The sequence below is a fragment of the Melopsittacus undulatus genome, chromosome 5 (assembly GCF_012275295.1).
Source record: "Melopsittacus undulatus isolate bMelUnd1 chromosome 5, bMelUnd1.mat.Z, whole genome shotgun sequence".
In the NCBI taxonomy this organism is placed as follows: Eukaryota; Metazoa; Chordata; class Aves; order Psittaciformes; family Psittaculidae; genus Melopsittacus; species Melopsittacus undulatus.
In genome coordinates, this window is record NC_047531.1 from 69,595,179 (window position 1) to 69,608,335 (window position 13,157).

A 13,157-nucleotide genomic window follows, 5' to 3' on the forward strand; every position below is an offset into this window, starting at 1 on the left:
TACAAATGTATTGCAAAGACTTTTGTATTGGATTTCCTCTTCAGATATATGCTACAGCAATAAAAGCAAACAGAACCATCCTCACTTCTGAGAGGTCCAGGAAAAGGTGTTGTTGCTGGCCACTACCTTGTCAGAGAACAAGGAGCTGGAACAATTGCAAACTATTTTTATCTGATAATATGGAGGGAGGAGGTATGTGTGTGGTTCATATGATGAATGCAAATTAGCGATCAGAATATTATGTTATTTATCTTCTGGAAGTGAAAGACAGTAAGTAACTACAGTTCATAAAAGTAAGCATTATCTTAGTGAGACCGTGTTTATCACTTCAGAAATAACACACTACTTAAATTTCATATGGTCCTTCAATGTATTTCTATTTTCTTTGCACTAGGTAAAGCTTTACTAAACAAACTTTCACAAAGTAAGAGGAATCAGATGTCACCTGATCTATCAGAACATGCTATAATATACATGTTCCAAGGCCAGATTCCTATCAGAGTGCTGATTAAAAGGGTTGCACAGCAAGCAAAGGGTTGGATACATCCTCTAACATGTGCCCAGATGACTGCGTATTCCTCTGGCTTTTAAATGCAACCGCATTATCTTGAAATGTAACATAGTCAATGTCATGTTAGCACTGCTGTTGGTGCAAAATATCACCCATCTTTCTCTGTCTCCTAGCAACTGCTTCCCACTTTTTCCCTTGCTGTCAAATTCTTTCTTCATTCTTTCCAGATCTGAGCCCACAAAGAGCTTTTAAAAAGGACTTGCAAATGCTACCATTGAATCTTTTTATTTTTTCATGAACAGACTATCGAATAAAAGCTCTCCTAGCTACCTGCTAATGAATAAAAAGATAGTGATAATGTTCACATGAACAGGTTGATTTTATTTGAGAGAATATCAGATATACTTTTCTGCCATGAATTAGTCGTAAGGAACCCTTTGTTTTTTTAATCTTAGCTAAGACAATAACACCTGGTAGTCTCATTCCTTTGTGAAGATTGATTAGACTCTTCTCTTGAAGCATCAACCAAAAATACTGTTTGGGGAAGAAGTTGCTTTAAACAGTTTCTTCTTTCCAAATGCTTAAATGTTGAGCCCAATGTTTAAAGCAAAATACAAAAAATGTCTGCATTAAAATAGTCAGGTATATGTTAGAATTTAATTATAGGTATAAAATGGTATAAATAAAATAACAATTTTTCTAATTTTTGTTCTTCCTTATTTGCATATGAGGAATATGTACTTCCTGACCTACGCTTATACTCAGTGTATATTCTAACCACGAAATTAATCTGAGCTTGTATTTTCTATTCAACTCTAATGATGTCTAGTAAATCTCATCTTTATCTTCTTTATTATAAACTATTCCATGTATATTCATATAGAATATCTCAAATTGTTTCATAGAGCTGTCTTACATTATTTCTAAAACTTTTCATTGCATGAAGTAAACCAAAGAAAGATAGCAGCAGCAGTAAGAGAAGGCATTGGGAACTGAAGCACTGAGAAGGTCGGGGTGATTAATTTAAGTTTCCACACAGGCTATCTTCCCTATGAATACAGCCACAGATTTTAAGTGCCTTAGGCAACAGCAAAGGCTATTAGAAATGTTAAGTCAGAATTTCACATCACTCCCAGTTGTAATCAGTTCTAACCTCTAGTGTCTAAAACTTTCAATTCTTTTAATACCTTTTGTTTGTTAGACATAACATAACCTTACACTTACTAAAAACAATTACTGAATTTAACTTTGAACATGAAGAAAATCTAGAATTGGTAGCAGAAGTGTCCATGGCCAGTGTTTTCAGATTTCTAAATATTTTAGCATCATTAGATACATACTGATGTTTGACTATATGTAGAGGTTATGCCAAATGAAATTTCTAAACAATAATAATATAGCTCGTGTAATTTTTATTTGCTGTGACACAACTCACCCAACGAGACACAATGAAATTTATTTGAGATACACATAGCATACTAAATATTTATATATTTATTCATTATCCTGAAATCCTAAAGTGAAAATTCTCACAAAACACACTGTGACTATGCCAGAGCAGACTATGAAGATGGTTGTCTGGCTCTGCTAGGATTTCATATGGACAATTATGGACAATGAAGTAAGAATGACAGCATACTCTTACTACCTTCTACTCACTAGGATTTATATATATGGTTTAGCCACACAGGAATGGCATTCTAGCAGGGGAAGCTCATGAAAAGATTTCACTCTACAGGGGGTGAAGGGATGCTGAAAGAACTGTTGGACACTGAAATAATTGTCAATGACACGCTTTCTCTTTTTAATACATTGTGACACCGCTCTCTATGGTGATCTGTCTTTTGGACAAAAGATAAAGGCAAAGTATAGACTTCATGTAATATATAGACAATAGGTCATTTGGAATAAGGTATCATTCCTGGTTTTCCTTACACTTAAGCAGTCCTCCTTGGAACTACGAACCCTGAATTGATGTTTTATTTTCCACCTTCCAGTCTGTTTTGTCTTTTTCATTGACTTTCATTAGAATAATAAGGATGGTTTTGTAACTCTTGTATGGTGTACACAGCAATCCTTGCATGACCAGTCAAGTTTTGTGGCAGAATTTGCTACAACACCTTGAGATGTTTAAGCGTAGGAAGTGAGAAAGTGAAAGAAAATTTGCATTTAGGAAAAATTGATAGACTTTCTTGAGATTTTTCTGAGTTTACAAGGCAAGCATTTTTATGAAAATATCTTGTTATGCTTTTTCAAGGTTGCAAAGGCTAAATTATTGGTTTCAATGTCAACAATTCTTGTGAATAAAAAAATTAAAGTTTCCAGTATTCATTTGATTTCATTCAAAAATTCCCGATGAGTGGAAATCCTACAAGTGTTGTGACCACCATTATAAAAGGCAGAAATTATCCTGTGAAAATCCAGGGAAGTACAAGCTGGCCACTCTAGAGAAGGTTATGGAGCAAATCTTTCCGGAAGCCACTTCCAGGCACATATGGGGCAAGACGGTAATTGGGAAGAGCCAGTATGACTTTGTCAAAGTCAAATGACATCTGGCCAAACTCGTTGCCTTGTGTGATGAGATGACTGGCTCAATGGATGTGGGGAGAACAGGGAATGTTTTTCACTTTGTCTTTACCAAGGTTTTCTGCAAGGTCTTTCATTTAACCCTAGAGAAAAGGGTGAGATCTGAATTGGGTAAGGGGATCATATAGTGCGTAGAAAACTGGCTGGACTACAAAGCTTAGAGATTTGTGATCAGTGACACAAAGTCCAAGTGGCTCCATTACTATGAACGGAAAAACTTCAAGACACAAGTCAGGCTTGGGGAAGAGAAAGCAGTCTTGGAGGAATGACCTAGGGGTGAATAAGGCCACAGAGTTCAGTCAGCAGGTTGAGTGAAATAATTATTCCCCTCTAGACTTTTGAGACTGCACCTGGTCTGGGGCTCCTCCGTATATAAAAGGGCACTGACAGACTTCAAAGAAGGCCCACCAAGCTGGACCTGGCCAGGGCATATGAGAAGAGGTTGAGAGAGTTGGCTCTCATCACACTTAAGAAGGTAAGGTTCAGAGGATATATTTATTTTTTTTTTGCTATCTCCAACTAGGTAACCAGAAGATACAGAGAAAACAGTTCTTGGAGATACAGAGTGATGGGACAAGAGGGACAAGGTGCAAGACTCAGCAATGGAAACTCCAGCTAGGCAATCTGACACAGTTGTGCCTGTTTTGAGCAGGAAGTTGGGCCAGATGTTCTCTAGGAAGTCGAACCTACATTGTTTTACTAGTTTCTGTGTGACTTCAATGAATTTTTATAGATGGATTAATATCTTACTTCTGAAGGGTCTGAAACAAATCTAGTTTATGTAATTTTTCTGTCAAAGCCCGTATTTTTTTCAGCACATTTGGATGTATGCAGTCTCTTTTACTTCCATTATTTTTGGGTAGAAGCCTCAATGTCAAGATGACAATGTATGGCATAATGTGATAGCATTATATTTTCAGATATCTGGATGGCATACAAACTTTGATCTAATTCTTCTAAAGAAAGACACTAACATAAATACATAACTTCATACAGGATATGTGCCTGAAAATAATATGTGATAGGTTTATAATCAATTATTTTAAACTAATTTATTAAACTGCTGCCTTAATTGATTTTGTAAAATGTTATAATTAAAGTATGATTTACTATATCAAAATTAAAAAGGTTAATGCATAGATGAATAGCAAATAAGAAAGAGTCTTTTTGGCCAATTTATTTTAAAACTTGTTTTATAATGTAACAAATCTCCTGTTAATACAACTGCAGATGGCTGAGTTTTCTACGTTGCTAATTGTCATTACCACTGGGACAGAGACCCATTACATGGATAAGATGTGTTACCTGTGTCACTCCAAGATTTTGAACTTAATTGATTACTGATTTTAACCTGTTACATTAGAAAAACCCACCAGAATTTCCAGAGATATAGGTCATAAATATTATAGTTAGCTTCAATCTAATTTTGTAAAATAATTTTCAAAATCAGATGTAAAATGAACTGCATAGTACCTAAACACTAAAACATTCACAAAAGAAAATGTGTAAGAAGTACATAACTGCTAAATAATCAGAATCTATTTAAAGTTTAGTTCTTGTTTCTCATATGTATCCAGCATAGTGTCAAAAAGTATAGAAGCAGGAAAACTCCCTGCTCTATAATTTTATCAGTGCTTAAAATGTTGGGTAAAAGATCAAAGCTCAGTCCATAAACCCTATCAGTCCTCAAAAGATATTTTTAATACAGGATTTTGTAAATCTTAACGACATCTAAAAGCTTATTACAATAAATTGTCTACAGAAGCAAGAGTCATTATATTCTCTTTCCTAGATTTTCTTTAAACTTACTTCCATGACATGTAGCTGAATAGAATGTATAACTATAAGCTACGGCTAAAAACAAAATAAGTTTTGATTTGGCTAAAAACAAACTAAGTTTTGATTTGGCGTAAAATTAATTTAACTTTGAACCTTATAAGTTAACCCAGTATGACTCAAAAACCCACAGTGTTTCACACCTTTATTACCAAAGAAAATAAATATTACTATAAATTACTTAAATATGGTCAACTTTCTGAGTTTATCTTTGAATTTGGAAATGTTAAATTTATTACTGTGAGACCACTCAACTGGTTCTATACAAACATAGATCAACCCTGCAGTCAATGGTCTTGGGTGCTGTGCTACACAAATGTGTCTTCTGTTTTCCCAAGCATCTCAAATAGAGAAGTAACTCAGCTGCAGCAATGAGAGCAAGCAAATCAGCCAAGACAAACCCCACAAGGTACTAGGTTCTTTACTCATGAGCAATGGCTCTCACGTGCTCCCTGAATGTGTAGTTTTGAGGCACTTCTTAACTAATTCAGATGCATCGTCTTCTGAATACAGTGTTTCTAGACATCAACTGGATTTCTGAATTCATGTAAACAATGCTCAAGTGATACCACCTAGTTGTACAAAGCTTCATCCACACAAAAGTCTTCCCAGCAGAGGATACATGAGGAATCCAGTGGAAAGACCCTTGTAATTATCATGAATAGGTACAGTTGTCATGCATGGATTTTATCTTTATTCTACAGTGAAGGATCTACTACTTGTTTTAGGTTACACTACTTATAAAGGAAACACTATGCTTCTGTAGTAAATGATAAAAGCATATCTGAAATTTAGGAGGTTTTCCTTTTAAAATTTTTAAGAGGCAAGTTCATTTATGTAGTTAGAAACATCTCATTCTGCCTTTTTATTCTGTTTGTGTCTTTTTAAAATGTGAGATACCCACATTTTCTCAGCAATAAATTAAAAGCTTATTGTAAAGACAATAAATTACATGGTGTCATCCTTATGTACTGCTAAATAGGAGAAGCATGTCTGGTAGGGGTGAGATTTGCTTGTTTTGAAAAATCAACACTGTTGTCTACAAAAGATAGGTAGTGCAGTGGTCATACATTCTTATGGTTTCCTCTGGACACATGTAAATGCTGTAAGTACAGAACATATTCCAAGAAGCAAATAAACAATACAGATGCTCTGCTGCATCATAAGGCACAATTCCGTAAGTTAAAGAGAGTATTTAGTAAGCTTTCTTTCCATACTGTACCTTTTCATCCAAAGCCTTGTGGTGCTCAAACAGAGATTTCAGAGCTTTGAGGACCTCAACTTCACTGGAAACTCCTGAGGGAGACTGTGCTTGCCGCTTCACCACTGTCATCCTCAGTGACCTTTCGTGTCTTGAGACAAGGCACTCCAAATGTTCCAGTAACAGCTATTGGATTTGATATAAAAGGATATTAATTTTTGCACACCTAAATGCTATGGGAATTCCAACTATAAACTGCACAGTACCAAATGGCAATTTTCTTAGCAACCTCACTGTAGAAGAGATTACTGGAATTACTGGCAACATTTCATGATTCTAAGTCAGATGGAATAAATAGAAAAACACAGTCTACTCATTTAATTTAAAAATCTGCTATGAAAAGCAAGAACAAGAAATCACTCAGCATAAGGCCATTATTTAACTAAATGAAGTACATATTTACAATATTATGTGTTATAGTAATCAATGAGCATTAACAACCAAATAACAACCAACGCCTGTCTAAAGCATCATGCAAAAATACTAAAAAAGTTTATAATTAATTCATCCTAACTGTAAGATAGTTTCAGTTTCTACTGGAAGTTACTTAACAAAATATGTAAAAGTAAACAGTATATTTTATTAAATTTTTAAGACTATTCATTCTAAATGCCACAGCTAATGGTGTTTCTTACTGGCATGTGATCTAAAATGTTCATTGTCTCTATTGAACTGAAAACATGATGGAAGACAAAAAGATCCATAAAGAGAACTTTCAAGCTATTATAAATATCTGTAAAATAACCTGTAAATAGCCTATTGTTAACCTATTATTATTGTAAAATATATACTTATTTTTCATTATTACTCTGAGGTTACATAGAAAATTAAAATGATAGTTGATGTACAGAAAATTCCCCATTTGTCTACACTTTCATAGGACTACTATTGCTGTTCATACTGTCTGAACATAAAAGAGAATTGGTTAACCGTAAGGTTAAAGCAGGGTAACTAAATTAATGAATCACAATGCATGTTCAGTGTATTATAATTACAACATACAACTATATCTAAGTCACTGAAGTGGAAATTTGAAAGTTACATGGATAGCCGTTTATTATTTCTCCTTCAATGTGCTCTTAATCTAGCTGTTCTTAGTTATATATTTATCTGTAATCCATAGTTATACTCAGGCACATAATAACTTTATTTTTACATGAATTGATAGGCACAGAAAAGCAAAACCAGAGTGTAATCACATTATAGTTGTAATGTACTGCTATTAAGTCAGAAATGATTAGGGTTTGATGTTATCTTTGCTTCAAATATGGGTTTTGTGTCTGTATTTGCACCTAGTTATTATGTTACAATAACTATATTATTCACAAAAATAGTGAACACAAATGCAAAATACATTAAGAATTGTAATGACTCCACGCAGTTTAAGAAAGGAGGCTATTTCTACCATTTCTGAATTCAAGTGATGGCCTGTATTTATCAAAAGCAAATAAGCAAGAAATTAATGAGCTTTGTCATCCAATCCCTGTAGTGCTGACTGCAGATACAGGTGGATTTTTAATTATTTGAGGCAGTCCAAATTATTTTTTAATTTTTTTATATTTATATTTATGTTTATATTAATTTATTAATATATTACATATGTAATTATATTTATTTTTATATTTATTTAATAATATTTTATATATTATTTAATTATTTGAGGCAAATTTGTAGAGACCTCTGCTTCACAGAGCCATTGGGAATTTGGTATGGTGCTTTGATAAGATGGTAGCTCAGTACTTAAAGACACACTTAACTACTATCATGCATAGAATTGAATTTCTAAATTCTGGTCTAAATTCATATATCATTGTGATTTTTCTAGGCCACCAAGTTTATCTAGGAGATAGATGGAGAAAAGTAAGTCAATATCTGATTTCTAATGCCACAACCCACTCACTGACTCATCTCTGCCAAGAGACTGCGTGGCTGCAGTATTCCCATCTCTCTGCACCCAGACTTTGCCCCATTCCGTTGCCCTGGGGTAGCCAGACTCTGGCTCTAATCTATGCTGTAGACTCAAGATTTCTCCACAGTCATTTCCACTTGCTGGCTGATCCTGTTAGAGCCTGACTTACCCTGCACTGTTGTCTGCCTTTTATGCCTTTATGTAGAAACTTACAATGCATCATAGCTACCACAGTAACAGTCTAAATGTCGTGAAAATGCTATGAAACTGCAGAAATTGTAAGAAAAAGGGAAAATGTTGAGCCACAGTTGAACTTTTAGAATGGCCATTCCTTCTGTAAGTCTGCAGTTGTCTGAAGCTCAACTGTCACCCACTAAAGCAGTTCAGAATAATAAAATCTTGATAGCTAATTTTTGGACAAACACTGAGCAAATTTATCATATTTGATACTCTGCTACCTAGAACTACTTATGTTCCAGACAAACACAAAAAAGGAGAGTTCTGAGAGCCTGTATGCAAGTCTTGGTAGGAAGCAAAAATGAGAAAATCTGGTTTAGGGGAAAAGAAAAATTATGGTGATATAGAAATCTTGACAGGGGAAAAATGTTCATGACAGAAGAAATTACACATAACCTATAGCACAGAGATAAATAAAGAACATGGTGGAAAAAAATATATACATCCAGAACTATTTTTGAATGGATGTGGACACACAATCTCAAGAGAGAATATGAAGTCAGGATGGACAGAAGAAAGACAAGATCCTTGTTAAGAGAAGGAAGATTGGAGATCAAAAAGAGTGATGAAGAGAGAAAGAAACATTAAACAAAGTTTCCAAGTATAAAAAGAGAACAGAGTGGTGGGAATTCAGAATTTCTAATGAGGTGATCTTGGAGTCTACTATATGGCACGAAAAGTGCAACACCCTAGTCTTTTGTAGAAGAGCAGGTAACAGGTTAAGTTGCTGCCATATTAGAAATGTGCAAAACGTAGAAAACCAAACCATCAAAGTCATCCATTAATTTTGCCTTTATCTTAGAATTAGAATTTTAGAGATGATAAAACCATATTTCAATGTTGGAATATGTGTCATAGTCATCAAATAAATCAAGTGCAAAATATTGTGTTGCCTATTTTACTGTATGAAGACAGATGAACTGATGTCACATCTAAGTGTCAAAATACTGATGAAGAATTACTCCACTACCTCTGAACATTTCATGCTTGCTTTTTTTTTTTTGTCTGTTCTTAATCACTTGAGTTTTGCTCAGTTTGGTTCATTTTTTGGTTCATTTTTCGGTTCACTTTTCTGGAAAGTACCTATGAACACTGGATTTTTTTTTTTTTTTGCTTTTCAGCAGAAGTTAACATTATTTGTCCACAAATTCTGTGAGCGCTGCTTGATGTCCCTTGCAGCGAAGAAACTTTTCCCACTGTCCAATCTAAACCTCCCCAGGTAAACTGGAGGCCATTTCCTCTTGTCCTATCACTTGTTACCGGGGAGAGGAAACCAACACTTACCTCCCTCCATCCTCCTTTCAAGTGGCTGTAGAAAGTGATACTTGTCTTCCCTGAGCCTCCTTATCTCAAGATTAATCAACCCCAGTACCATCAGCTGCTCTTCATAAGACTTGTGCTCTAGACCCTTCACCAGCTTCGTTACCCTTGGACATTGCAGTGATACTGCTGCTTTACCCAACTTTTGCCCCAGCTACGATTATACTAAAAAAAAAAAAGAAATAAAAGAAAAAAAATCTTCCCTACTTCCCTGGAAGAGCAAACCTAACTACGCTGCGAGAACTATGGAATGGCCCATTGCTACAGCAATGGAGGAAATTGACATTGAAGATAATGTGTCCAAGCAATGTAGTTTAACAACTAAAGGAAATTACAATAACTTATTGGCATGAGGACATGTTGAGGACCTTCCCCCCTCCCAGTAATTCAAGAATTACTGTTCCAAATTATTTGTAACGATACCAAAAAATTTCATGTTGAAATAACATTGTAACATTAGTAGTGCATTTAAATTGAAAAAGAATTGTTAGAAACAGATTTAGGTATTTTAGTATGATTCAATTAAACTCCAGTATTAATAAAGATCATGGACTACTGAGCATTTTCTGCTCCCTCACACTGTGTCAAGCTGCTATAGTTGTCAAGCACTCAGAGGGACAGGCAGCTTGCAGAGAAAAGAAGATGAAGATCAACTGTAGCAGGTGGGACAGAAACACCCACACTTCATTGCTATGCTTCTCCTACTGGAAAGCATAAGCTTGACAATGAATTATGAAATAATCTGACAAGTAAATTTAACTCTTAGGCTGGGCAAATTTTAGGATGCTTAAGATGCCATGCTGATAATTTTATCATAGCTAAATGACATTAAGTTTTCTGGAGACCTGGACTTTAAATGAGCATAAAGAATGTTTAAAATAATAATCTTACAATTGAAAAATGTTCTAATGCATCTTTTGAGAGTGAATGAAGCCTCTCTAAAATGTTAAGTAGAACTAAATCAACAATAATAGAGAAAATTGTTAGAATACACACAGCTTCCTGTATTTCTCAAATAACTTCCAAAGCATTTATGGAAGTGATTGATTTCTGTGAAATGAAAATTCATACTTAAATGTAATGATATAAACTACATCTACCTATGTCGCATACTTATACTATAACATATGGATTTACATATGGAATATAAAAATTTAAACCATTCTTTTTTAGGAATAATGGTTTAGTAATTTGAAATTAGTGTCACCCAGGAGTGTTTGTATTACTACAGGACCTGGATTTTAATCAATATATTCTATTTTAACTTTCATTACTTTCAATAAACCTATTTGTAAAAAAAAAAGTTCATAGCAGGATAATAAATGGAGAAATTAAAGAATCAGGAGCGGGTGATGGACAGAAAAGGTGAGCATAAATAATGGAACACAGGGAGAAAAATCAAAAGATAAAGAGATTTACTAAAACTATACAGACATAGCTTAAGGTTTTCCTTAGAGGAATGGGGCAACCCACTCAGAAGACAATTCTCTTTGAGGTCCAGCTTAAAATTTCTCACCAGTGCAAGCAAAAATTTCCTTTCAGTCTATATTTAGAATGCACATTGTTCAGTGAATCTCCATCTCTGGTGCGAGGAAAGAAGACAAGTAAAATAAGCAGGTACGAAGCTGAAGATTATCTCTGAAACCAGTCACACAAATCAGTCATTTTCTTCTGCATTGTTCCACAGTGATGGAAACCACTTCGCACTTGTGGTCAGCTAGGGTGACCTCAAATAGCTATACTGGTAAATTACTAGTGAAAATCTTTCTTTGAAAACCTGAAGTTAGAGCCTAACTGCAGCATATGTCCCATGTCAGTCTTTCTGTATATAGGAAACAGAAAAAAAAAATGCCAGTAGCCTAAAACTTTAATCAAAACAAACATATGTGTAAAGTATGAAAGAAAAGGTAATAATCAGGGTAACAGTACAAAGTAATAGAAACAAAGAAAGGGCATTTTGTGAGAATAATGCAATAAGTATATCAAATAGCTATTAGATTACACAGTGTCTGAAACTACAGGTATTACTACATATTACATTTACTAACTACTGTTACCCTCTTTTCTGTGACAGTAGTTCTTAGTTTGAAAGAACAAATGGATGAGTCTAGAGGATAGATATAATATTGAGGCAAATCTAATTAAATTTACTGTCAATTACATTAGTGAAACAATGTTTTTGCATTTACAGAACTTTAGGAAGCAGCTATAATTATTTTCACGTGTACAGTACTTTCAGACTGTCAGAACTCATTTTGTCATTTTTAAAAAAGAAAACAGAGTGCCCAATTTAGTTTCAGCACCTTTTAAACTAATGTAAGCTCTAAGAAAATGAGCTAAATAAAGGCATCAAAACCGCACTTCAAAAGATATTCTCACAGTTTTTCTGGACAATAAAGAGGAAATTTAATCATAAAATATAGGTTAAGTTCTGATCTATGGGCATTATGAGATTGCAGTGCCTAACTGAAGATGCTTCATAGACTGTCCACTAAGGACTTGAGACAATAAAATATTAATAAAATTAAACATAAGTCAGCCTTGTTCACTTTAGTAAATGCTTCAGCACCTGAGGTATTAAGTAGAAGAAAGATGATGACACTGCTTGTCATTGCTGTTTCATGAATGTATAAAGGTTTAATTTTTCTTGTTTCTAGAACTGCTTGAGCTAAAATATTTCAGACCAACTTAACACTTTTTGCTATACACAAAAAGTATATGTATATGTCTGGGTTTTGTTGCAGTGAAAAAACACAATCAGAATTAACCATATCAGCATTGCAATATTTTTTGTTTCAGCTGTCAAATCAAACCTCGAATTTCCTCATAATCATATTCTTATTTAATAAGGTAATCACACATTTTTTTTTACTTTTAAAGAATACGCATTGAGACAAAAATAACTTTCAATTTAAATCTATAATTAGTACAGCCAAATTAGTGGAATTCATAATTTTCTTTAAATAACATGGTAAATCACATTGACCTGTGTTCCAGCTTCAAAAAAGATGCTGTCTTTCCACATGCTATAGGTGATCATTCTAGTCAGAGAATATCCAAAGGAATAACTGTAACAGTTGCTATTAATATATTTGTTTGTTTTCAAAGTTTCATGTAATTATTTTCCAGAGAGAACCTGTCTGCCTTTCTGTCAGCAACACCACACCAATCAACATACATACATACATATGCTCCTGCATTTTCTATTTTGCCTCATGTACTGACAGATTAAGTTGCTAGCTAAGTTCTTGACATGAAAATATTTCTACTGTATTAAATCAGAAAAAGTTAATTATCATAGCAAAAATATATATTCAACAGTAAAAGGTCAGTAGGAAACTTTGCTTAAGAAGTCTGAGAACAAGGCTGATATCCCATCATGGTCTCTGTAATACATGTTTGTGTCAGGGTCTGCCAGAGCGGCTTGTCATAGACTGGCAAATCAGGATACGTGTGGTTGTGTGGTTTGGGGGGAGGGTTGGTTTGTTTCTATGGAG

The 13,157-nt window shown here is 34.3% G+C and overlaps 1 protein-coding gene across 1 annotated transcript in view; it reads right to left on the reverse strand.

Annotated features, from left to right (window-relative positions):
- PPFIA2 (PTPRF interacting protein alpha 2) overlaps positions 1-13,157 on the reverse strand; it is a 331,712-nt gene that overhangs the window by 124,918 nt on the left and 193,637 nt on the right. Inside the window, exon 5 of the mRNA XM_031047954.2 lies at positions 6,156-6,320. Coding sequence (XP_030903814.1) covers positions 6,156-6,320 — 165 coding nt within the window. The remainder of the gene's footprint in view (positions 1-6,155; positions 6,321-13,157) is intronic.